The 24114-nt window shown below is 35.4% G+C and overlaps 1 protein-coding gene across 2 annotated transcripts in view; it reads right to left on the reverse strand.

Moving 5' to 3' along the window:
* KCNH7 (potassium voltage-gated channel subfamily H member 7) overlaps positions 1-24114 on the reverse strand; it is a 481586-nt gene that overhangs the window by 10863 nt on the left and 446609 nt on the right. For both annotated transcript variants that reach the window (XM_034954383.2, XM_003820933.4), the window contains exons 11-14: positions 21552-21757; positions 19201-19297; positions 9500-9751; positions 4666-4834 (exon numbers count right to left, since the gene is read on the reverse strand). In XM_034954383.2, coding sequence (XP_034810274.1) covers positions 4666-4834; positions 9500-9751; positions 19201-19297; positions 21552-21757 — 724 coding nt within the window. The remainder of the gene's footprint in view (positions 1-4665; positions 4835-9499; positions 9752-19200; positions 19298-21551; positions 21758-24114) is intronic.

Raw genomic sequence — 24114 nt, forward strand, 5'->3', positions numbered from 1 at the left:
CTAACAGCATTCAGTTGTGAGTGGCTTACAACAATGTTTATTACATTGAATGTAAAAGGATTTGGGGGGAAAGACTGGAAGAAGAACTGCATCAACAAGGGAGATTCAAGATCCAAAAATGAGTCAAAAATTATCGTGATGTTTTTGTTATATAAATCCTTTGCCAAATAGCAGCTGTCTCTGAGAAAATCTCTTTATCATGGATTCTACCTATTTGAATAGTGTCTATGAGGAAAAAATCTATTGGAAGGTGAGGCTTCAGCATCCATACGTCCAGTAATTGCAGCACACTGCCATGAGTGGGACTTAATTTTGTTTTATTAACTAGTTGTTAGATATCTCGGGTAGTTCAACAAACGGCAGCAGTTTGCTGATAGGTTTTTTTATATGCATAGGGTTGTATTTCAGTGTTTTATGACAAGGGTCTGTTAGCTTAATAAGAATGGACTCTTGGGCCAGTCACGATGGTTCATGCCTGTAATTCCAGCACTTTGAGATGCCAGGGTGGGTGGATCACTTGACCTCAGGAGTTTGAGACCAGCCTGGGAAGCATGGCAAAATCCTCAATAATTAGCCAGGTGTGGTGGTGTGCACCTGTGGTCCCGGCTACTCAGGAGGCTGAGGTGGGAGGAAGGCTTGAGCCTGGGAGATAGCACCACTGCACTCCAGCCTGGGTGACAGAGGACAGAGCCAGACCCTATCTAAAAAAAAAAAGAAAAAAAAGAGGACTCTTATACTGAGACTAAATAGCCTGCTTTACTCAGGAGGAATTACAGAGAATTTAAAATAAATCCAGCTTGGTATTTAAAACAGAAAATAACAGTTTTAGAACTTTTTCTTCTGTCAGCATAATTATAAAGCTGCGTGAAGTTAATATTTTCATTCATTCACTCAGAGACCCACAATGTAGCAGGCACAATGTTAGGTAGGAAGGTGAGGGAACAACATGATAATGAATAAATATGAAATCTGATTTCACAGTGCTAACAGGAACTAACCACTTAGGAAAGACAAATGAAGGAGGTGCATAAATAACCACAACACTAGGCAAAGCAAGTGCTCAATGCCATACTAGAGGCATGCAGATAAATTGCTCTGTGTGCAATGGCAGGAGTCATTACTAACAATTTTTACATGTTCTAGGGCTTCCCTACTCAAAGTGTGGTGTTTTTTTTTTTTTTTTTTTTTTTTTTAGATGGAGTCTTGCTCTGTCGCCCAGGCTGGAGTGCAGTAGCATGATCTCGGCTCGCTGCAACCTCTTCCTCCCGGGTTCAAGCAATTCTCTGCCTCAGCCTCTTGAGTAGCTGGCATTACAGGCGCCCGCCACCACTCCCGGCTAATTTTTGTATTTCAGTAGAGATGGGGGGTTCACCATCTTGGCCAGGCTGGTCTCGAACTCCTGACCTCGTGATCTACCTGCCTCAGCCTTTCAAAGTGCTGGGATTACAGATGTGAGCCACCACGCCTGGCCAAGGTGCAGTCTTTATATCAGCAACACTGGACATTACTGGGAGCTTTTTAGAATGTGGAATCTCTGCCAACTAGACGTATTAACTTGGAATCTGCATTTTAATAAGACCTCCAAGTGATTCAAATACACATTGAAATGTGAGAAGCAGTGGTCTAGAATCAAGTCTTAATGATTTACCTAAATAGGTGTATCTGCAGGCATAATATATAAATACAGAGTAACATTTCTTATGTAAACCTTTAACCCTATCTATAGGTTAATCAGTCATTAAAGCAGAAAAGAAGTGGTAGCAAGGACCATTCAAGATAGACCATTTTATTTGTTTTTATTGTGTTTTGTACTTAATATGTGTATTTGAATGAGACAAATGGTGTAGGAATTCACAGTTCTACATTTGAACAAATGCCGAAGCTAAACAGGGTAGACTCCACTATAGAAAGTGTCCTGGGATTCTCGCTCTGCAAAGTAGAAGTCTGAGTTGAGCTTCCCCCCTCAAACTTTTTTGTATACATGTAACTTCTAGAATAAAGTGGAGGTGAAAGGTTGTTAAAAACCGCAGTGGAGTAAAAATGTAATATTTTGGATTTTAAATCCCAAACGAGCAAAAAAAAAAAAAAGTTTGTAAAAATATCAGAGATAATTAGAAACAAATGTCAAAGGAGATGTAGTATTGGTGGTAGTGTCATCCTAAATAATAAATAGAGGCACTCTAAAAGGAAAAGATATTTATATGGGAATATGCAACACAATGGGAATATTCATGCCATAGTAAAGTATGCACTCATTCTGAGAGGTAAAGGTGGAGATTTTTAAAGGAAAGATGAGGAGGACTACATAATTGTTTTGAAATGATTATCCTTGGCTACAAAGATCAATAACAAGGGTGACGCTGGTTCGAGATTGGACAGGCAGTTGCTGGTCAGATGTCCTTGCAGAAGTATGTTTTGTGTTAGGTTACAGTGGCTTCTGTGCAAGGTTGTGGATCTTATAGAGTCTTTGTGATAGTTTTTGTTATCAGGCATACATTCCTCTCTTCCTGGCCCTCCCCAGCTCTATTTTTCAGGGTTTTTCTAACATTAACAACTCCATTTTGATTTTGACTACTTTCACAGCAGCAATTCAAAACATCTTCAGGAAACACATACCGATATTGGGAACACATCAAAAGAGGTTTAACTGCATTTTGTGGAAAAGTTTTATATAGTAATAATAACATACTAATGTAATAAAATAACAATAACAATTTTTATTACTATTGGGTGATTGCATGCCAAATGGATCATAAATGTGCCCTTAGAACAAATGTTTTAAGCAATCATTGACTTATCCTAGCAGCAATGATTGGCACCCATGACAGAGCAACCAGGTGATGCTAAAAATCTCAATTTTAGTTCTGATGAAAGGTCCAAGTCAGGAATTATACGTAAAGTAGGAGAATATACTAAAATGAACACCAGTAATAGAAGTGAAGTTCCTTGTTAATCAATTTTTACCTATCTGCAAGTAGAACAACTTCCATTTTGTATAGCATATGTAGCTCCCATTTACATTACTTTAGTCCTTACAGTAGCATCATGGGTAGGTATGAGTCAAAGTAGGAAATGGAGGGAAATTTAAATGATTTGACCCAGTAATCCTGTAAGTTATTAAGTAGCAGACTTAAGACCTTTTCCTATGCTCACCAATTGCAAGTACGGTGATAGCATTTTGCTGAATAAATCACTGCTGCTTCTGTCATTCAGTCATTCACTTGTGTGTTCAACAACAATAAACGGCATGGACAAAATGCACACAAAAATTTAAGCATAAATAGTGAATAAATCAGTAGTTTGTGATATAGGCAAAACTCATAGATGTGTTAAGTACAGATGAGTAAGCAAGCAGCTTGTTAAACATGGCAGAATTCATAAGATACATTAAATAGCATGCTAGTAACCTGCCAGGCATATCAACGATAGAAATATGTAACAAACAAGGGTGTTGCTTATACATAGAGATGGAAAGAACAAATTATTCTCAGGTCACCTCTAGGTAAACAACTGTCATCCCAAAATGTGGTCACCCATTGGTGATATCAGTATCATCGCATCTTGGCTCCATGTGTGCTGTACCTACGAAAGGCTAATGAAACACATGGCTGTTGAGCTGGCTAGTTGGAAAGCCACAGCTGAGGTCAGGTATACTATACCTTGTATCCTTGTTATGGAGCAAGTGTGTGCCACTGGCACAGGAGATTATTTTTGTCTGCAGACCTGCAAACCTCAACTCTGGTCTTGGTAACTTCGTTACATTATGGCAAATGCATGAACATTGTGTAAGTCAGAACTGGGGTAGTGCAATCCTTTTACCATGCTTGTGCGTATTCGAAATGTGTTAATTGCCCCATATGGTTTCCCTCTTCTCTCACTTGTGTTTTAAATTGATTTAATAAATCTTGTGATTAGAGCATTTTAATTTAGTCAGTGCAGTTTTCTGTCTGGGACTACTGGAATATCTTGCCTGGTGGTGAACTAAAAGGCTACTATTGGATCAAGACAAATTCCCAAGTGAAACACAACTAAAGCATCTGTGTCATACCCACTCATAGATTCTTTTCAATCTTTTTGACCACTTTAATTTTAAAGAAACCACGCAGACTTAGGGGAAGGGATTACCTCCTCCCTAAACTAAGATTTCTTCATCATGTTAAGTGGTTTAGATCAACGGTGAAGGAAACAAGAAACTCTGTGAGAATTTCAATTCAATTACATTTTTTGATAAGCTGACTGAATAACTAAAAGTTTAAATCACGTTGTCAGTATTTTTTAAATGCCCTAACACATAACTATGCTATCGGGAACATCCGAAAAAGTGTAAAAGGAGGATTAAAAGAGGAAGGGTGTCAGTTAACAAATTAATTAGGAATTATTTTGAGGGGAGAGAAGGGAGTTTTCTAAGGTAGCCAGTGCTGGTGAAATACTAACTAGATGACAAAGAAAAAAATAGGATTTTTGCTGCCAGAAGTATGAAGTGTTCTAAATAAATGCTCCTTTCAACACAAATTATTCTGTGAACTTCTAGTCTTATTTTAAATAAGTAAATGTATAAGGAAATTATGAGATCATGGCAAGGAGAATTTTCCATTTGTAAGGAGTAAAACTGGACCCATGTAAGGGGTTGGGTTATGTTCTCCTTTTGCCCGTCACTGCTTATACCTGTTAAGTTGCTCCTGGAGCAGATCTAATCTTTGTTCCACTTCCCCGTAGGTGAGGTCGCTTTCGGTTTCAGAGATACCCCAGGCAGCTCGCTGAAGTGCAGATGGACTGGAGTCTTCAGGCTGGGGATGTGCATTTTCTCGTTCCCAGCTTCGCATGTCAGTGATATCTGTGGAAAATAGCAAGATGGATGTCAACACTCTTAGGTGTCCCTTTGCGTCAATAACACATAGATATCCACAAGACAAGCTGGAAAGGATCGGAGTATAACCTGAGAGACAGAGAACCAAAAGTATTCAGTGATGTGTCCAGGGGCCACGGCCAGTTGGTAGCAGAGTCCCACTTTCACCCTGCTGGCCCTACCTCCCATATCCGTTTCCATGTGAACAAAAACATGTAGCAGGTCCTGAGTGTTTAGGATTTTGTTTTCTTTCTGTTTGTGCTAGGAGAAGATAAGAACAGCAGAACCAAAACTGATTAGAGAACAATGAGTCTGTGCTTTTATATCTAGAAGGAAGCAGCTTATGTTGTTTGCACCGCATTATCTAGGGTTTAAGATTTTTAGGGCTCTTTCCCACAGGATAACTTGCATACGTTATGACTTAGAGTGGGCCCAAGAAGAGAGCCTTAGAGAAGTGCTGATCTTCAGGGTGATTCTCTTTGGCCAGCCCAATTCAAATAGAGCCAAGGAGCCATAAGCCATGAAAAATGGGAAGAATTTTACAAGTCCCCTAGTCCCCAGCTACTGTTTCATGTTTTAATGCTTTCTTGTAGCCCCTTCTGTGCTGCCCTTTACCATAATTATATTGCTTTCTAGTATGTTTTTCTTGTGGCTCTTTATTTTAAATATTGCTATGTTACTCTACTTTAAGATAAACTGTTAGTTCAGGTCTACTATTTAAAATGTTCTCAGTGTCTATTATGGACCAGACACCTTGGTAAATACGGAGGAACTAAAGACAAAGGAGACCATAGACCCTGAACTTGAAGAATTCAGTCTAGCAGGGTTGTGATCCCTTTTCATATAGAGATTCATTTTTCTGAACTTCTTTTAATTTCCTTTTTCTCCTACAATCTATATTTTAAGCTGTCAATATTTGGGGGAAAATATGTCCTTTCCCCCTCATTTTTGTCTATATTTTAGATGTTTTTGCTGCTCTCTTAACCTCTAAGAATAATTAACAGGTTGGAAAATGAAACTTATGAAAAAATACAACTGGAGCTGGGAGTTGACTTTGGAGATGAAGGAGAAACATTTTTCTTCACTGGGAGGGCTAGTAGGAAGGAAGGACTATCTAAAACTGGTATTCATTTTCACAGAGAAAGAGATTTGAATTACAGAAAGTGATTTTGGTTTGATAGAAAGACTTAAAAAAAACTTGACAAGTATCTATGATTAAACACTGAGAAGAGTTATTATGTAAAGTTATGGAATTCTTGGCTATTTTTAAAAATTGGATAGAAAGTAACTGAATTGGGCAGGATTAGCTATGATTTTAGAAATAGGAAACAACACCATTGGACTCCTCAAAGTTCCTTCCTTTCCTGCAGTTTCTGCAAGGTAGTTTAAATGCATCCTCTTTCTCCAAGTAGAAGACAGACATGTCTGTATTCTTTCTTCATGGTTTTCCTCTCACTCATTATCTTATAACATTGAACATAAAGAAATTTCTCAAATGAGGTGTCTATAATTTCTGCCTCAGTAGGGTGAGGCTTGACAAAGGAATTAGCATATCCAAAGTCAGCATTAGAAAAATATAGGATCAGAGTTCCTTCTTCTGCAGAAATGGCTCACAGACCTCAGAGGGCTTGCTATGAATTCCAGAAAGACTCTTCCTGATTACGGCTTTTGTTCTTATTTAAAGAGGCAGTTTATAATTTCTTTTAATATTTTATGAAACATGGCAAAATATAAGTGAACCTAAAAAGATACTGCTGGAGTTTTAAGTCACTTATCTGCAGATTTTCACTGAGAAGTATGATTTGTTATTCACAGACATTTGAACCTGTTTAAAATGCAAAACAATAATATCTTAGCAAACTGGGATTTAAAGATTGGGCCAGTAATGCTAAGCAAACTTCCGGAATACCTATATAAATGGTCTGGTGATGCTGATGCTTTTCTCTGTCTAGTCTGCTGCTAGCCAGTTAATGTAGAAATCTTTCTTTCGAGAAGGCAAGAACTGATAAGACTGAAGTTACATGTTATGCTCACACATTTTGTGCCAAGAAAGCTTACAGAATTTCTGCCTATGTTTAACAGCTCTCTTCTTTCCAAATTATATATAATAAATTGGTTTTTAAATGACAATGGTGAATCACATGCAATAAATTATGGAGGATTATAATTTTTCTTCAGGGCTCAAGAAAAAATAATTACCTTATCAGAAATGAACGAAATGTATACTCTTAGAGGCTTCCTTGATTATAATTTACTTTTTAATTAAAATCTGAAGATACGTAATTAGCTTGTTTAAACAGCAGTATAAAAAATGAGGAGTTCAAAGGGGAAATCCTGGTTAGTGGTCGTAATCAAATGAACATCCTTGTAGACACTTTCTAAATATAGCTCGGAAAGAATCTGCACTTGGTTGCCTTGGAAAATGTTGCTATAGTTGCAAGACACATTTCTGGAAATGTATGAACAGAAAGTAAACTTTCACTTTGCTCTGAGTAGACAATTTTCCTAGAGTCAACTTTTGACCTCAATCTTAGTAGGAACAGAGTCCATTTAATTTGTTCTCTTTTCATTTTAGTTTGGCCTAAATGTGCTCCTCTGTTGGATTCAGTATCACAAATGTTAGGAATATGAGTGAGTGACATTTCCTATTGATGGTGAAACTAAAATTTGTGGGGGTTTAGTAGTTTGAACTGCAGCAGCAACAAGTCACACATTGCATATTAATGCAATATATCATCTTAAAAATCATTAAGGAATGAAATTCGCAGTGAATGAAGTTTTAGAATTCCCCATTGGTTAAAGATATTAATTAGCCAGGCTAACCATGTGTTACACTGATTGAAGCTATATGATATCAATTCAATTGACATGCATATTTAGCTGTACATTTTCAAGATAATTATTATTTGAATAGAGATTGCCCTGTAAATTTTTAAAAATTAGAATATATAGATACTAAATTTGTTAGAATATAATTTTTTGTGTTTATGGAAAAGCTAATTAAAAATAATTGGAAGGCGTAGCAAAGAAAAGTATATGAAGAAGGGCATGAGAATTCATTGTCAGTGAGAGTCATTATAAAGTCAGAAAATCCCCAAATTATATATTTAATAATTTGCCACTTGAGACTCTAAAACTCAAGGGGAAAACAACAAGCATTCTTATTAGGTTCACATTATGTTGACCTTTGGAGATAGCAGAGATGGTTCAGCAAGCTCTTCAGAACTTGTGACTTCCATGATACAACCTGTTTCTATTTTTAGCACTTCCCAGAATCCATTTTCATAAATAACTAAAATGGGACATTTGGTAATCACATTTAATATTCCATTCTTCCATTGTGATAAATGAGGTACTATTTCCACTCACTTCATCAAGATTTTAGATTGTCCAGAGAACACTTGCATATATTCTTAGCTTACTTCAATGTGGGGTCATGAAAAAAGTGGGTGCTACAAGACAGGAAAAGCAACTCTGGAAAAATATAAAGCCTAAGTATCCTAGATTTAATAAAACCTTTGTAGCTGAATATGGTACTTGGGAATAATGATGATAAGTAATATTTACTTACTCTGTACTAATGTACTAATTTTGCTATCCTACCAGGCCTAGAACATCCTATTTTTCCTTTTCTGTTAATATTCTTTTGATGCTTTATTATGCCTTCCTAATCTTTACATTTTTATACATCCAGGGATATATTAAATTATTAAAACTTGAAAAATAAAACCTGTGAGAAAATACTAACAGTTGGGGATTTTATTTCAGAAAAAGTAATTTACGTGTTATTTTAATAACCATAACCTCGTTGGTTAGATAATATTATTCCTCTTTTAAAGATGCATAAACTGAGTCTTGGTGGGTTTCGTCAAATCATTTACCCAAAGACATAAAGGGAGCAAGTGGCAGAGCTGCACTTGGAACCCAAGCAGTCGTTACTGGTACCACTTACTAGCTAGACCTATAGATCTAGCCTCTGGTATGCTAAAATAGTTGTTCTTCCATGTAATAGTTCTTTAAATTTTCCTGAATTTCTCATTTTTTAGCATGAAATCTGCATCTACTAATCAAGCATTATTACCCAACTCGTGCACATTTTCTACAACAAAATCTGTACATTTGGGTATTCCTTTTGGAAATAAAAATAAAAATAAAATAAAGACCATACTTTATTTCAGGGCATTTCTCCACTCTTTCTCATATTCTCTGTAAAATTAAATTTTGATTGGCATGTATTATAGTGTGATTGCATTGGCCCTTCATACTATAATATTATAGGGTTGGGGGTGAGAAATGGGTACAGAAGATACATATAAAGAACCAATTGATTAGCTGTCTTAAAATATTCATGGGTCCTCTCTCCCCATTGAAATTACTACAACAGACTTTCCCACAGTTTTCTACCTGACATTTTATTAAGTCTGGTTGGTCACGAAAACCTCTCACTCTATAAGTGTTTGGGAATAATTACCACTTGTTTTAGAATAGTGCAAACACTTCATGGATGATCTGAAATCTGAACGCTTCGCAAACATTTCATGAAGTTGAGAACAATTAGATTAACATGTGTCAGTACAGTTCTTAATTTGTAAAAAGTCACCATTTTGTGATTAGCACTGAAGAGAGACCACTTGATGTCTAACTCTGGATTACCTTTGCAAGAGTGACTTCTTTTATCTATGTGCATTCTTCCTGAGGTGGGCACTGTTTCTTCAAAATCGAGCCCAGATGCTTTCCCTATTCCTGGAGAAGAGTCTACTATTCCTGAGAAGAGCGGCTTTTGTTCATCATCAATGGAGGAGATGAAAGATGAGGATCTGCTTTTTTTCTCTTCAAAGTGTCTCTTGGAACTCTGATAATGTCTTATGGTATCTGCAGAGTCTTCAGGATCATTTGTACTGTTTTCTTTGCCAAAATATATCAAAGAAAAGTTATTTTATAGCAGACAATTAAATGTGAGACGGTATGCATATTACACTACCTAGCTATATATATAAACTAGCTTTTTCCTATTGAAAATGTAGCTACTTGGGTACTCAATTTTTTAAATTCAAGGGTTATTAGATTATCTTAGTAAAGTAAATTATTCATTTCAAAATTAAAAGAATATTTACAATGGTAATAATGTTTATGTCTCAGACAAAAACTATGATAACTTACAAACTTGTTTATATGTTCAAGTTATTTGTATTCTGAGAATCTGGTACACTCTTTCTTTAGGGAAATGAAAAAGACAAGGGAAAATGTGTCCCAATTTTAAAATATCACCACTATGCAACTTGCTATTTGTTTATTTTTAACCTACATGCCCTATTATCTGTTTTAGCTGCTCATGCATTGCAAAGGTCAAAATTGGAAGCCTCCTTGTAGTAAAAGGCTGGCAGGCTGAATTTCAACCTTAGTCTGATGCATGTAATGGCCTTGGCATTCCAGGCAGTTTGGTTGTGTAGCATAATGCAAAGAATATAAAGCTTAAATACAGTAATTAAGGTAGGTTTTACCTAATTACATTAAAGCTGGTAGTGCATATTGGCTGTTTTATACTGAAATGTCAGGATAATTTCAGTCCTGAAGGTTGTGTTAGAACATATTTCAGCAGGAAAAACTCAAAGAGACAAATCCCAGAACTTGTTTCTATTAGTGTCCTGGGGAGACAGTATAATTCTCCATCTGGTTTCTGCTAATAACTAACCAACAAAACGCCAGAAGGTATATCATTTTCTGGAGAAATGGTGAAGACAGTGTCTCCATCCACTCTACGCCTCAGTGTGCTGACTTGGTTATTTATAGAAGGCCAAATGAACTGATGGAAGGCCACGCCAGAGAAACTTCCAACTGTTTTTAAAAATTCCCATATGGCATAGAAATTCAACAAAGATTTTTTCCCTATATTTTTTTAAATCATAATTTAAAATATGAAAAGCCAGAAAGCAGCCCAAGGTAAAAGCAGATAGAGTTTAAAAATCAGTGTTATGCGAAATTGTTATTGAGGAGTTCATGTTTTGTCAATTAAAGTTGAATCTAGAAAATGCAGATTGCTTATTTTCTTTAAGATTTCACGCTTGCTCAGTGATTTCATCATTGCTGAGAAAGACATGGACCTTTCCGATCTCCAACATTACAGACATCATTGATTACTTACTGTTACTTGTATATCCCTACTCAATCACTAATCTAATTGGTTGTAAATATTCGGATCAAATCTTCTTACAAAAAGCCTTTTCTCTTCAGTGTCATTGGCACAGACCTCCTTAAACCTCTAAAATTCCATCTTGCCATCTTCTTCCCAATTTTCTTTGTTTTTAACTTCTTCCCTTCTCTAAAGCCCTCTGAAAATTTGATCAACATTCTCTACTTTTTGAACATATCATTTTATTCCTCAAAACATAATAGTTATAAAGATTAGCCTAGTAAATGTGAAAAAAACGAAAGTTTCATTTTTCTAAATTATCCTCATACCTGCTTAGTGAATTGCACCAGTTTGCTCTTCCTAACTAAACCTTCTTGTGGTCTGTCACTTGGGAACCAGAGATATTTGAATCAGCTCAGGCCTCCTATTTTCTCGAAAATGATTTTCATTTCTACACTTTTGTGGAGTGTTTTCCAGCAGCATCAAATGCAAGCTGAATTAACCATTAATTCATGTGCCTCCAATCAAGGTCTGGATAATGCTAACATGGATATTTGCAATGAATTTACATCACAAATTAATAAACCATTTTGTATCTTTGGCTGGAGAGGTCTTGGGGAACCCTTACACATGGTAGAATGTTCTGTTTTACCTACTATGCTGGGCTTCAGTCTTAGTTTACTAACTTTGGCTTGATTTTGGATGCTTACGAACAAGATTCACCAGTTAACATGTATTGTTAAGTTGAATTATAACTTGCTGATTTCACCTTGGACATGTGTTTACAAAATGTGGTCAATGAGGAATTACTATCATTTAGTTGTATAGTAAAATGGAGAAAATTACTTCGTATACATAGGACAGAATTCTTTAGCAAAAATTTCAGGTAAAAGCAGAATCAGGTAAAAGAAGAAGAAAAAAATTTGATATCCTTGAATTTTCCCCATTGGTAAGGAGAAAAAAAACCCCACCTTTATTTCTGTATTAGTTGCTACTGGACTATCACCCAAGCCATATGAACAATTTCTTTGATACAAACCCACTGAAACAGCATTTTTCCATTCCATACTAGATAAATTAAAGCTTCATTTTCTGTCACATAAAATGAAAGTTGAAATGACAATCTATTTGTAGATTAAAAATGGAAACTGTTCAGGCTTTGGCTGGAAAATTGGCTGATGTAATATGTACATGAAATTGGGCAGCTGAAATGCATTATAATTAGCCTCCAGGTACTTCTAAATTTTGATGGACTGTACTATTTTTGCCTTTTTCCAGTTAAACTGAATTATTTGATAGACATTAAATAGTATCAGGTACTTTTTTTTCTTAATTCTATTTATATTCTATGTAGAAATAATATTCTAAGGGCAGTTATCTGATTGCATAATCTTTCCTGTTACCATCATTTTACATAAAGAAAAAGTCTTGCCTGTTTAATTCAACCACAGATTTGCTTCTGATTCAGAAGATGAAAAACTTTTTTTCTCCCTTGTTTCTTTAGGTGGACAGTTCTTCTCCTCCCCCTTTTTCACAGAACACAATTCTAAAGCATTTGTGACTTGTCTTATGGGTGTCTCTCTGAGTTTAGAATGTATTCAAGAGCATAGAATAAGTGTCCTAATGGAATGACTGACCCATTTATCTTAAGAATGATAATATAATAATCTTTTCTTTCAAAAAACCTGGAATTAACATTTGTGCTCACTCCATCTTTTTTGGAGTCTTTCTCTCAGTTTACCATTTTCATTTGTCGAACCCAACAGGGAAACATAAGCTTTGGTCAAAGAGAAGCATTTAAGGTGCTCTCTCAGCATTTGAGTTTTAGATTTCCCACTGCTGACAAGAAATAAGTTGAGCACTTCCCAGCCAGATGCCTTGAAAAAATTATTACATTGGAAAATTGGAGTCTAAAATAAATTTTTTCATTTAAGATCACATACTTTAGGCCTCCTGTAGCTCTAAAGGGTATTGAAAGAGGCCTAGATGAATACTTCTTTATACAAATTCAAAAATTAACAATTTAAAAAATTAAAATAAAGAAAAGATGGATATTGGTTTAAAGGTAAAAAGTTTCAGATATGCAGAATGAATAAATTCTGGAGCTCTATTCTACAGTATGGTAACAATAGTAAATGTATTATATACTTAGAAGTTGCTAAGAGATTAGACCTTAAATGTTCTCCCCACATAAACACACACACACACACACACACACACAGAGTTAACTATGTGAGTGATGAGTGTGTTAAATTAGCTTGAATATTGTAATCATTTCATAATGTATACAAATATGAAAAAATCACTTTGTATACCATAAATATGTACAACTTTTACATGTCAATTATACCTCAATAAAGCTTGAAAAGATCAAAAGATACTTTTATAGATCACTAAAATGGGTAACAAAAAGCTAATCATTGTTTGCTATTGAAGAAGATATTTCAAAGACATACCAAAGTATAATACCAATATATTGAAATAATCTAATAAAACCAGAATAGAATTATCACTATTCTATAAAAATAAGTTTATCACTGAATACATTTACCCCTTCAATAATTTTCACAGGAGTTATTTTATTTTGGAGAAACACTTTTAAAACTGACTGGCTTTTGGATGGCAATGGAAAATCACTAAACCAGTATTACAAAGTGATAGTGTTTATTGCTATCCTTTGAAATGCAAAATGTAATGAGTTCAGTACACTTCCACTCTATTTTCTAGCACATTGGATTTTTCCTGTGGAGCATATATCGAAGAGCTCATTTTAATAAAATTATATGGCTAGGGAAATGAGTAAAGTTTTCTTCCCTACTCTTAGGATGTGTGTATCTCTTGAAAAGGGTTCTTGTTTGTCATCATGCATGCAGAACCATCTGCGTCCAATCTTTCACCTTGATTTCCATCTCTTCGGTTGTTACAGGCACATCTTTAACACTGTTTGAATGTTTCACTCTAGTGGCTTTTTTTGTTTTGTTTGTCCTTTTGTTTTGTTTTGTTTTTCGTGCTTGGCAGTTTGTTCTTTACAATGGAGCATATTGTGATAATCTATTAGCAAAAGTAAGAGGGTCTTCGGAGCTCTGAGAATTGTTTCTCAGCTTTTGGAAATCAAGAGGGTAAGAATATTTCCGGGTTAGGAAGGAAAAGCTCAGCATTCTTTAACTTCACAGGCCAATGTCCCTTTTGACATTGCTAAGGCTAAGAAAAATTATTTTCTTTCTGACGCAATCATTTTTTCAAGTCCTATATAATTGAGGCTACTTGCCGACTTTATTCTTGAACATTATTCTTTATGCTTTTGGAAAAGGAAGCAGGAAAAGGTATAGAGAAGGGATATTTGGAAGAGTGGTTTCAGATACCTCTGCAGAGTTCTGATGAGGAACGGGAGGCAGAGGAATCAATGCCAAATCTGTTGTTTTGGGAGAGGTGACCTCAGGTGACGTCAATGCTTTAGTTAAAAAATATACCAATAGGATTTCTCTTAAAATGTATAACATCAGCAAGAACTAATTTTCACAATATTTGAGGTGTTTCCACGCAATAAAACCAATAGAGTAAAAAGTTTCCTCTTCCAAGTCCTCTTTTTTCTACTCACGACTTGGCACAAAATAGTAAAAATAATTTCCTCAGAATTCTGTAGAAACACTTTTTTTCTGCTAAATTAACTAGAAAATATAATGAAAATTGAAGAGGGAAAGTATGCAGACACTAACTACAATTCAGAGGGAATTTCTATTTGTCTCCTTGTTAACCAATGAAGAATTTTCTCTAAAACGTTAAGACAAACTTTTGAAACTAAAGTAGAAATAAACATGAAAAAACTCAGGGCACTTAGCACACAGTGGGTACTCAATGACAATGGACTCCAAATGAATGGGTGATTGTTTGTGCCTGGTTACACTGCTGTCCTCATTGGATTATTCTCTGCCAAAAGGTCATCCCCTAATTAGCTATTAATAGCCACTTTGATACTGTATTTTCTGTCAACAGAAAGCGTTGAGCAGAACACTGCAAATATTTGGTCTTATAAGCCCTGTAAGTAAACATACATAAATGTATGTGTGTAGTGTATAATCGCACTATATATATATATACACACACACATATTTATATATTTTATAATATATAAATTATGTATACACATATGTATATGTATATATCCTGTGCCATTATACATGCTATTTTACAAATATATCCTGTATATTATACAGTGAACACAACATAAAATTTTAGAAGAATTATTACTTCTATGACCTAATGGATCTGGCTCACACTGGAGTAGGCACAGTTCAACTTTTAAGACCAAGTAAATAGAGACGATTTTTCAGCATTTTTCTCATTTACTTCTCTTCTGCCCAGCCATCTTAACAACGCTCATGGCCACTGAGCAGGTCATTGAAGCCTCATTTTTATTCTTCACTTTCTGTAATAATATTTTACTTCCATCTCAGGAGCTGTAGCAATTCTTCCCACAATAAACATTGTCATATTGGGGAGGTCCTGGGCACCTCCATGCCAGAATTTTAGGAAGAAAAGATAACTACTTGAATATACCTTTAAAAATACAAGGTGCTCTCAAATTTCTATCTGCACTTACAAGTCTCTCCTGTAGGGAAGTGGGATTTTTCCTTAGAAAAAAAATGTATAGCTCATGAGAACAAGCCACCGTCATCAACAAATTCATTATATATTCAATATAAGTATATATTTTGTTTTTCAGCTTTCCAGAGGCTGTACATATTTCATTGAAAAATTATATCTTATTCAATGTGAGCTCTTTAGAACCTTGTGGGAGGCATAATTGGAAGCGGAGTGGCAGGTGGCAGGTGTGGATCAAAGCTGGCAAATTTGCATTGTTCCACTCAGTGGGTAGGGAGTGGCAATCCAGGACTCAACCTCTGTCTGCTGCTAGTGCCCAGAAACACGGTCTTCTCTCTGGTTCTTGATGCCACTGCTGATTTACAGGCAACAGCACTCTTGAATGCCTGCCTTCAAGGTTTCCTTTCATATGAGCAATGAACTAACACTACAAAAATGAATGCATTTCAAGGGAAGATTTCAGTTTCTGTATCCACAAATCGTTTAGCATGAATGATCCCCTGAAAGTTCTCTGTTCTTTATATTATGTGTATTTTTCTCCTATATGTTGATGCTACATCAAGAAGGATATGATGAATGCTCACCTTAAGAGAATTAGATTTGGATGACAGGGACTAAATTGCTTTCAGCAAATTTTACAATTGCCCACAGCACCCTGGCTTCCTAAAGACTTTGGAATAGGCTCTTGGGCTCTGGTTAACTGGAGTTAATTGTGTTTTCACATTGACCAACTCATGGTTACTTACTGGCACAACCAGGAAACTTCAAAGAGCTGCAGGCAGAAAATCCCTTAGCATCTACACTTCATATGAAATTGATCTCATAGACTAAGCCTGTGATTAAAGGCATAGTATTCAAAATCAACAGAAATGTCTAGTTACATGAGCACAGTACAAATTGTGACATTGCTCTCAGGGCCTTATCAGGCGATAAAAACATTAGATAATTTAGCTTAAGAATGAGGAAACTGAACAAGATTGAAAGGAGATTTAATAAATCTTCAACTATGTGGAGGACATTATTATATTGACAACATTGTTAACCTGTTTTTCATTTCCAGTAAGACAAACATAAGAGATGAACTTCAGGATAAGGGATTTAGATTAACTCTGTGGAAGAATAGCTTAATAGTAGTGGTTCTGATTTTAGAAAAAGTCACCAAGAAAATAATTAAAGACATTGCAGAACAAAATTATCAACTATCTATGAGTAGTCTATTGTTCTACAGTCAGCCAGAGGAATCAATAATTAGTCCAATTCAAGAAATATTTATCAACCATTCTTTGCTAAAGTTATCTACAGTTTGGCAAAGGCAAAGAAAAAAATACACCAGTAGCCATCATATTTTGACAATATTATAAGAAGTAAGTGCTTTGAGAATTCATAAGAGAAAGAGAAGCTTTACATTTGAGGAGCTCAACAAACAATTCACATTAAATATATCATTTGAGATTGACTTTGATAAAAAAAGTAATTTTAGTGGATGAAACTGGTGTGGTATGAATTCGTGTGTGTGTGTGTGTGCACGCATGTGTGTGTATGTGTGTGTTTTTGAGGACAAGGAAGCAAATTAAGGGAATATTATAAGGAAAACCACAGAAACAATGTACATGGAGGAGTGGGCAGTTTGTTTCAATTGAAATGTGGAGCAAGCTAAAGCTAGTAGATGATCTCTTCTAGAAAGAGTATTCATTGAGGAGAAAAGAGAGTGAAAAAAAGAACTTGGCATAAGAAGGCAAGAAAAGGGAAAAGAATAAAAAGGAAGATGCTCAAATTCTATTTCAGTTACTCTTTCCACAGATATTTGTTGAGCATCTGCTGTGCAGCAAGCACTAAAACTACAGGGGGCCAAATATTTTCCACTTTCACGGAACTTATGATCTAGAGGCAGACAACATTGATTAAATAATGATGCAAATATACCCAGAAGTACAACTGGAGTAAATGTTGCTGAAGAGATGAACTGATGTGGGAAGATGGAGTGATGAGAGTAGTTAAGGGAAGGATATTATGAAATAAGACTGAAGAGGTAAGTTAAGACCCACCCTAATAAGGATTTAGGGCACAGGATGTCCTTAGAGGGCTTTGAACATGTAGGTGACATAAACATAGCTGCATTTAGAAAAAAAAAAATCAACAGAAGTCCAGTGTGGAATAGATGAGAGAGGGGCAAGTTGCATGTGGGAAGGCAAGTTGGAAGGCTGTTTCAATATTCCAGGTGGCAGATTATGGTAGCTTGGTCCAGAGCTGTGGCTAAGTAGATGGAGAGAAGTTAACCAAAAGGATACCTAATTTGAAGACTAAATGGAGATTTATTGGAGGTAGCAATAATAGGACTTGTTGCCAGAGTTGCTGGAGAGGTTGTGAGAAGGTTGGCTCCAAGATATCTGGCTTGTACAATTGATTGAATAGAGTCACCATCTGCAGAGGCATGGGAATTGAAGAGGAGACAGCTTTCCAGGGTGCACCATGAGTTCAATTTAGGAAATGCTGAGTTCGAGCTGCCTTTGAGATTTCAGGTAGATGATTTCATAGGCGGTTGGATATGTGGGACTGAAGCTCAGGTGGTCTGGGATTAACATGTAATCATGAACATCTCCTATGTGAGGATATACTTAAATGATGGGCATAAATGGGATCACCCAGAGAAAGAGCATGATATAGAACAAGAAGAAAAAGGAGCCTAGGACTATGCCTCAAAACTCTTAACAAATTAATACTGGTGTAGAAGATAATAATCTTGAAATTATCTTCAGGGAGTTCATGAAGGTAGGAGGAAAATAGGAAGACTGAAGTATTACAGATGCAAAGAAAAGAGTACTCAAGAAAAAGAGGGGACCTTGTTCATAGTGAAAGATGCAGCTATGGGGCCAAATAAGGTAAAGACTAGAATGTTTGTTGGATCAGCATGAGGCAAGAGTCAAAGCTTCTTCAGGAAAACTTTTTCCCATCTGCCAAGAACAATTAAATGTACACTCACTTGAGCTCCCACTGAGGAATACCTATTCCTGTTACAGAGCCTGCTATTTGAGGGTGTGTCTATCTCCCTCTCTAGGGAAGATGAGGGATATTGAAGCACAGCTCATTTCTCAGAATATTGAGTAGCTGCTCGAAAATGTGAAATGTTAAATGAATATTTGTTGACTATATGAGCAAAGCATAAAGAATAGTCAGAGAGGCAGAAAAACCTTGAGAAAACAAGAAGTGACAAGTGCCACAGAATCTGAGGATGAGAAGGACTAACAAATGTGGCCTTCATCCATGTCATGCATGCTTGTGGGGCATGTAAGAGGATTGACCTCTTGGCCTGAAATGACAGCCCTCCTTCCAGAAAACTGTGCTCAGAACGAATTGACCTGAACGTCTTTTAAAAATCAATCCACTCTATTTCTTAATCTGTGATGTCCTTGTGAATATTAGATGGGTTTGTTGAATGATATCATTGAGAGCTATCAATCAGAAACTGGAAACCAGATCATTAGCTACTGAATAAAGCAAAGGATCTGCCCTCCTAAAGCCTGAGTAAAATATACTCTTGAAGTCAGAAGTAAAATGAACATTTAAGTAAGAAGGCTAATTACCACATGCTCTACATTTAAACTTTAGGAATGGAATGAATTACCTTTCTCTCCTTCACTTTCAAATGACAATTTCCTTCTTCTTAGTTTACAGTTGTCTCCTTCTGAATCATTCATGGATTGTGATCGTAGGAGATCAGCCTTTATTAATGGAACATGAAGATAAAATGAAAGATTACTGAATTAGAACACAATGTACTATTCAGTAAACTGTTTACTATTTCATATTGTTTCAACCATCTTGAGACTTAATTATTGGATTGCAGGCAAACAGCTAAAATACCTTGCTTAATACTTGTCTCTTCATTATAACATACACAGATAGAATAATTTTTAGTACTTTCACCATTTGCTGGGGAAATCATAGTGTAGAAGTTATTTATGTGAAATGTTTAGGGATGATGTCAACATTTAAAGATAAAATATTTCTTTATGTGGAATGTGTTTTATGCAACTTGATAAAGTTAAAATAAGAATAATACAGTTGACCCTTGAACAATACAGGCTTTAACTGTGCAGGTTCACTTATACATGAATTTTCTTTTTCCTCTGTTACTCCTCAGACAGCAAGACCAACCATTCCTCTTCCTCCTCCTCCATAGCCTATTAAATATGAAGATGATGAGATGATGATCTTTATGATAATCTACTTCCACTTAATTAATGGTAAATATATATCCTCATCCTTATGATTTTTTAATAACATTTTCTTTTCTATAGCTTACTTTATTGTAAGAATACATTTTATAAAAATATACAAAATATGTGTTCATTGACTGATTACATTATTGGTAAGGCTTCTAATAAATAGTAGGCTATCAGTAATTTAGTTTTTGTGGAGTCAAAAGTTATATGCAGATTTTCAACTATACAAGGATTGGTGTTCTGAATTCCCATGTTGTTCAAAAGTCAACTGTAGTAATTTAAAGAACTTTGCATAACTAATAGTACTGCAAAGAAAAATGTGTAAAATAGTTAAAATTAGCTATGGTGTTTAAATGACATGGTAATTATCGTAAGGTTAAATTTCACAACAATAAATATAAGGTTAAATTCCATAAACATTACACTTTGAACCCTTTATTATTTTGCTCCAAGATCCTCCTTCTTCCCTCTCTGGTTCACTCTGTCTAATATTGTCTACCTTGTAAATAAAAATGGAAGCTCTTGTTTATTTGAGTACTGACTAAACTTTTATATAAAGAAGTTATGAGAGGTAGATATTTGTTACTTTTCAAGGCAAAGTCAGAATGAGGGTGGTGACATAAAACTGAGATTGGGACAAATTACTGAATTAAAACCATTACAAAAACATATGTTCTTAATAACTAGAATCTTTTTCCACTTCAATTAAAAAAATCTTTTCAGAGTTTTAAAAAGAAATAATTATCTGAACTGGTGTATCAGGGTATTAAATGGCATCTAGGGGCCCTTAAAATTCCTCTTTCTCTTTTAAGCCTCTCATGGCACTTGGGAATGTCTATAACTACAGCAAGTGTTAAATCTACCCCATCTTACCTAACTATTGACTTTAGGGTTTTTTTCCCCAGAGAATATATTACTTAGCATTTAAATACACTGGCAAGTATCAATCACTCAATATTTGATTTCTGATTTAAAAAAGCATTTAGAATTAGAGTGGAGTTGTGAAATTTTGGGGGAAAAGGGATGGAAGAGGAATAACCTAGTAATAAATTTTTGGTTACAACGTAAGTTTTATAGCCATAGAACAGTAATAGCTCATAAGGGCACATTTTCACAGTAGAAAAGAGTAAGGAACATAAGAGCTACACTCGAAGTTCATTCTGGGTTAACTTACATATATAATTATTTAAACTATTATTTCTGTTAGACTACATATTCATTCTGCACCATTAAAACTGACAATACTGTAAAACCTGACTAATTTGTACTTCTGTGATTTGGAAATTGTATTAAATAGGAAACTAAACTTGAATGAGGTTAATTTTTTCATTATTATTGTGAAGACACTGATAACCAATGTACAGTGTAAATAATAGCTGAGAGAATATTCTAACCTCTGTATAAGATAAACTCAAGTAATTTTCAACAGCCTAAAATCACCCATTTCTAGCAAATAATTGGCACACTATAAACAAAGGCTATTTTAACTCAAGTGTGGCACCTAAGGGCCTCTACAAAGTCAAACCTAATTGAACTACTTGAAATTATTCAACGTATTGGAAAGCAATTAGGCTAAATTTCTTTCCTATAATTCAGAAATTTTAATATTCAGTTGGCCTTTCCTTCCAAATATTCAGAATTGGTAAAGTCTTGCTGCAATATTTTGCTTGATTTTTCAGAAGTATTTGTGCAATTCAAGAATAAAATAAAATGTCAGAAATACAGACGTAAGCAAACAGTTAACATATACCTTTGTGCTCTCATGCCTTAGGTTGAAAGTCAACTCTAGGTTTGTTAGAAAGTGATCAGAAAACTCAGGATACATATCCAAAACCTCTAACAAGTCTTCTCGCTGAATCTTATGCAAGTCACAGTATGTGAGGGCTCTTACATCTGCATTAGACTTTCCAGGTTTGGCATAAAGATGAACCATTTCTCCAAATATATCATTTTTTCCTAAGAAAATAAAAAGAAAAAGAGGAGGGGAAAGGGAATCCAAACTCAATGTTCTCCTTCTAAAAGTAGAAGGGGGTCATTAAACAATTGATCAATCCCTGAACCGGACTTGGTGAGCAATGTTCCAGCACCTTAACTAAATGCCCATACCATGTTTGGTGAGTGGAAATTTGTCTCTAAGGATGATTGGTCCTTTTATTTCCTTGTTTTGGTTATTTGACTAAGCATCTAGAATGTAGCGAACATTATCTTCAGTCCTGTATACCCCACTTTGCTAGCAAAGGGTCTTACCATAGAGTATTTTAAATATACTTTCAGGTAGGTGTACTCTGATTTTTTCAATTCAGGAATATGAGAAAGGCTGCAGTGAGTCAGATTCATGATCTTTCTGTCTCGGGATGGTCTCTGCAGGTGGTGCTGAGCAAGGGGTTGTGGTGGAGCTGTTTTAACACTTAGTGGATTGGTGGAACAATTGGAACACACCTTGTTTCCTAATAACCACTTTTGAATCTGCCCTTAATCAATATGCCCAATTGCTTAATAAATCTAGTTATAATTCTCAACATATGTAGTCCTGCTTTTTGTTATATGGCCTTTGTTAGGGAAATTTGTCCTTCTTGCTCTTCTGTAAAATCTAGGGTTATTTCAGTGTCTCGCTTCTAACAGGCCTTCTCCATCACCTCTGCGTAGCCACATACTACCTGCTTTTCAAGGTCTTATTCCATGACAAAGATAAGAACAACAGCAACAATAACAAATATTTATTGAGGACTAGTAGGTGCCAGGCACTGTGTCAAATGCTTAGGTGCATTGCCTCAATTTGTTCCTAAAATAACTTCATGAAGGAATTACTAATAATTATCCACATTTTATGAATACAGAAAGAGCATTAAAGAGATAAACTGATTAGCCTAACATCAGCTTCTTAGTTGAATGAAGTGGAGGGAGGGAGAGAACAGCCAGAACTAAATCCCATGCATCCTGACTCCAGATGCATCCAGAGTCAAAGTTCTTGCACACCTGATACTGTGTATCTAAGTATCTAATCTCTTTCCAGTGATTTCCCTGAATGTCATGGCCACTTAGATTTTTCTGTTTCTGACTATCAAAGTACTTAAAAATTGTACTTGTGGTATATATACTTAATACATACTGATATATTACTTGATTATGTAACTTCTAAAGATAATCAATGGCAATGTAAAATAGTACCCTCCTGTGTCTATCCTGAAGCTTCTTTTCATTTTTAGAAAAAACTCCTTGGGTATATTATTTTAGATTTTGGTAGACAAGTTCATGTACACCTCACTGTAGAAGCTATCAAAGACTTTTAAGTAATAAGGTTCTAATTAGTCAAAAATGCTATAATATTCTTGTTTTACAAAGGAATTCAATAGTGAGAAATCAAACACCGTATCTTAACTATGTAAGAAAAATCGACATTAGAAAGGATACATTAACCACAGTTTAAATAAATATGTATCAGCCTTCCAAAAATAGGATAAATGATCATAATTTGTGAGGATTTTAGGGGCTGACTTACATGGAAGTAGGGACAGAAAAGGGTAATTTCCTGACATTCTTTATAGTTTTGGTAGCTCAGTATAGATATTATTGTTTTTAAAAAAGACCTGAACTAAATTAAGCATGGGCTTTGTATTTCAATTACCAACATGACTGTAAATGAGCCAGGAGCAAGCCAGTCCATGGATATGTCTTAGCAACACTCTAAAATTACTACTTGATAAAGCAAGAAAGCTTATTACCTTCTTGTAGAAGCTAGGACTGGCTGATTTGAAGATCAGAAATGCAATGAAGCATCCTCCTTCCCTGGCAACATAGCAGGGCAAAGTGTCTATGCCAAATTTAGTGAAAACCTAACTTGATTGTGTGGCCTTAAAATGATTTAGAATATGTGTTTATTCTTTGTCAGCTTATTGGTTAGAAAACCAAATTTGGGAAATGTAAAAAAAAACTAATATAATAAAATTATCAAAATATATAAGAAAATCACTTGAGCATCTTTATTCATGTATTTGAGTCTGTGCCATGCCATACTCTGGTTCCACACAGCAGCAGGGAAAACAGACAACATCCCTGTCCTGTTGGAGAGAACCATCATATGTGAACATCAAAAGCTAAGTGAGAGAAAATCATTGAATTACATGCCCATTATTTAAGTGGAGCTGGATAATCCACAGGAGAAAAATGCAAATTTTTACAGAAACTAAGGATAGGCGTTATCATAGGGAGAGTGAGGCTTAAACCTACCGGCTATGTGGTAGGAGAAAAGAAGAATTGACTGCATTTTTCTCTGTTTCCTTGCTCTTCCCCAGTGTCCTAATATTCTAAAGAAG

The sequence above is a fragment of the Pan paniscus genome, chromosome 13 (genome assembly GCF_029289425.2).
Source record: "Pan paniscus chromosome 13, NHGRI_mPanPan1-v2.0_pri, whole genome shotgun sequence".
NCBI lineage: Eukaryota > Metazoa > Chordata > Mammalia > Primates > Hominidae > Pan > Pan paniscus.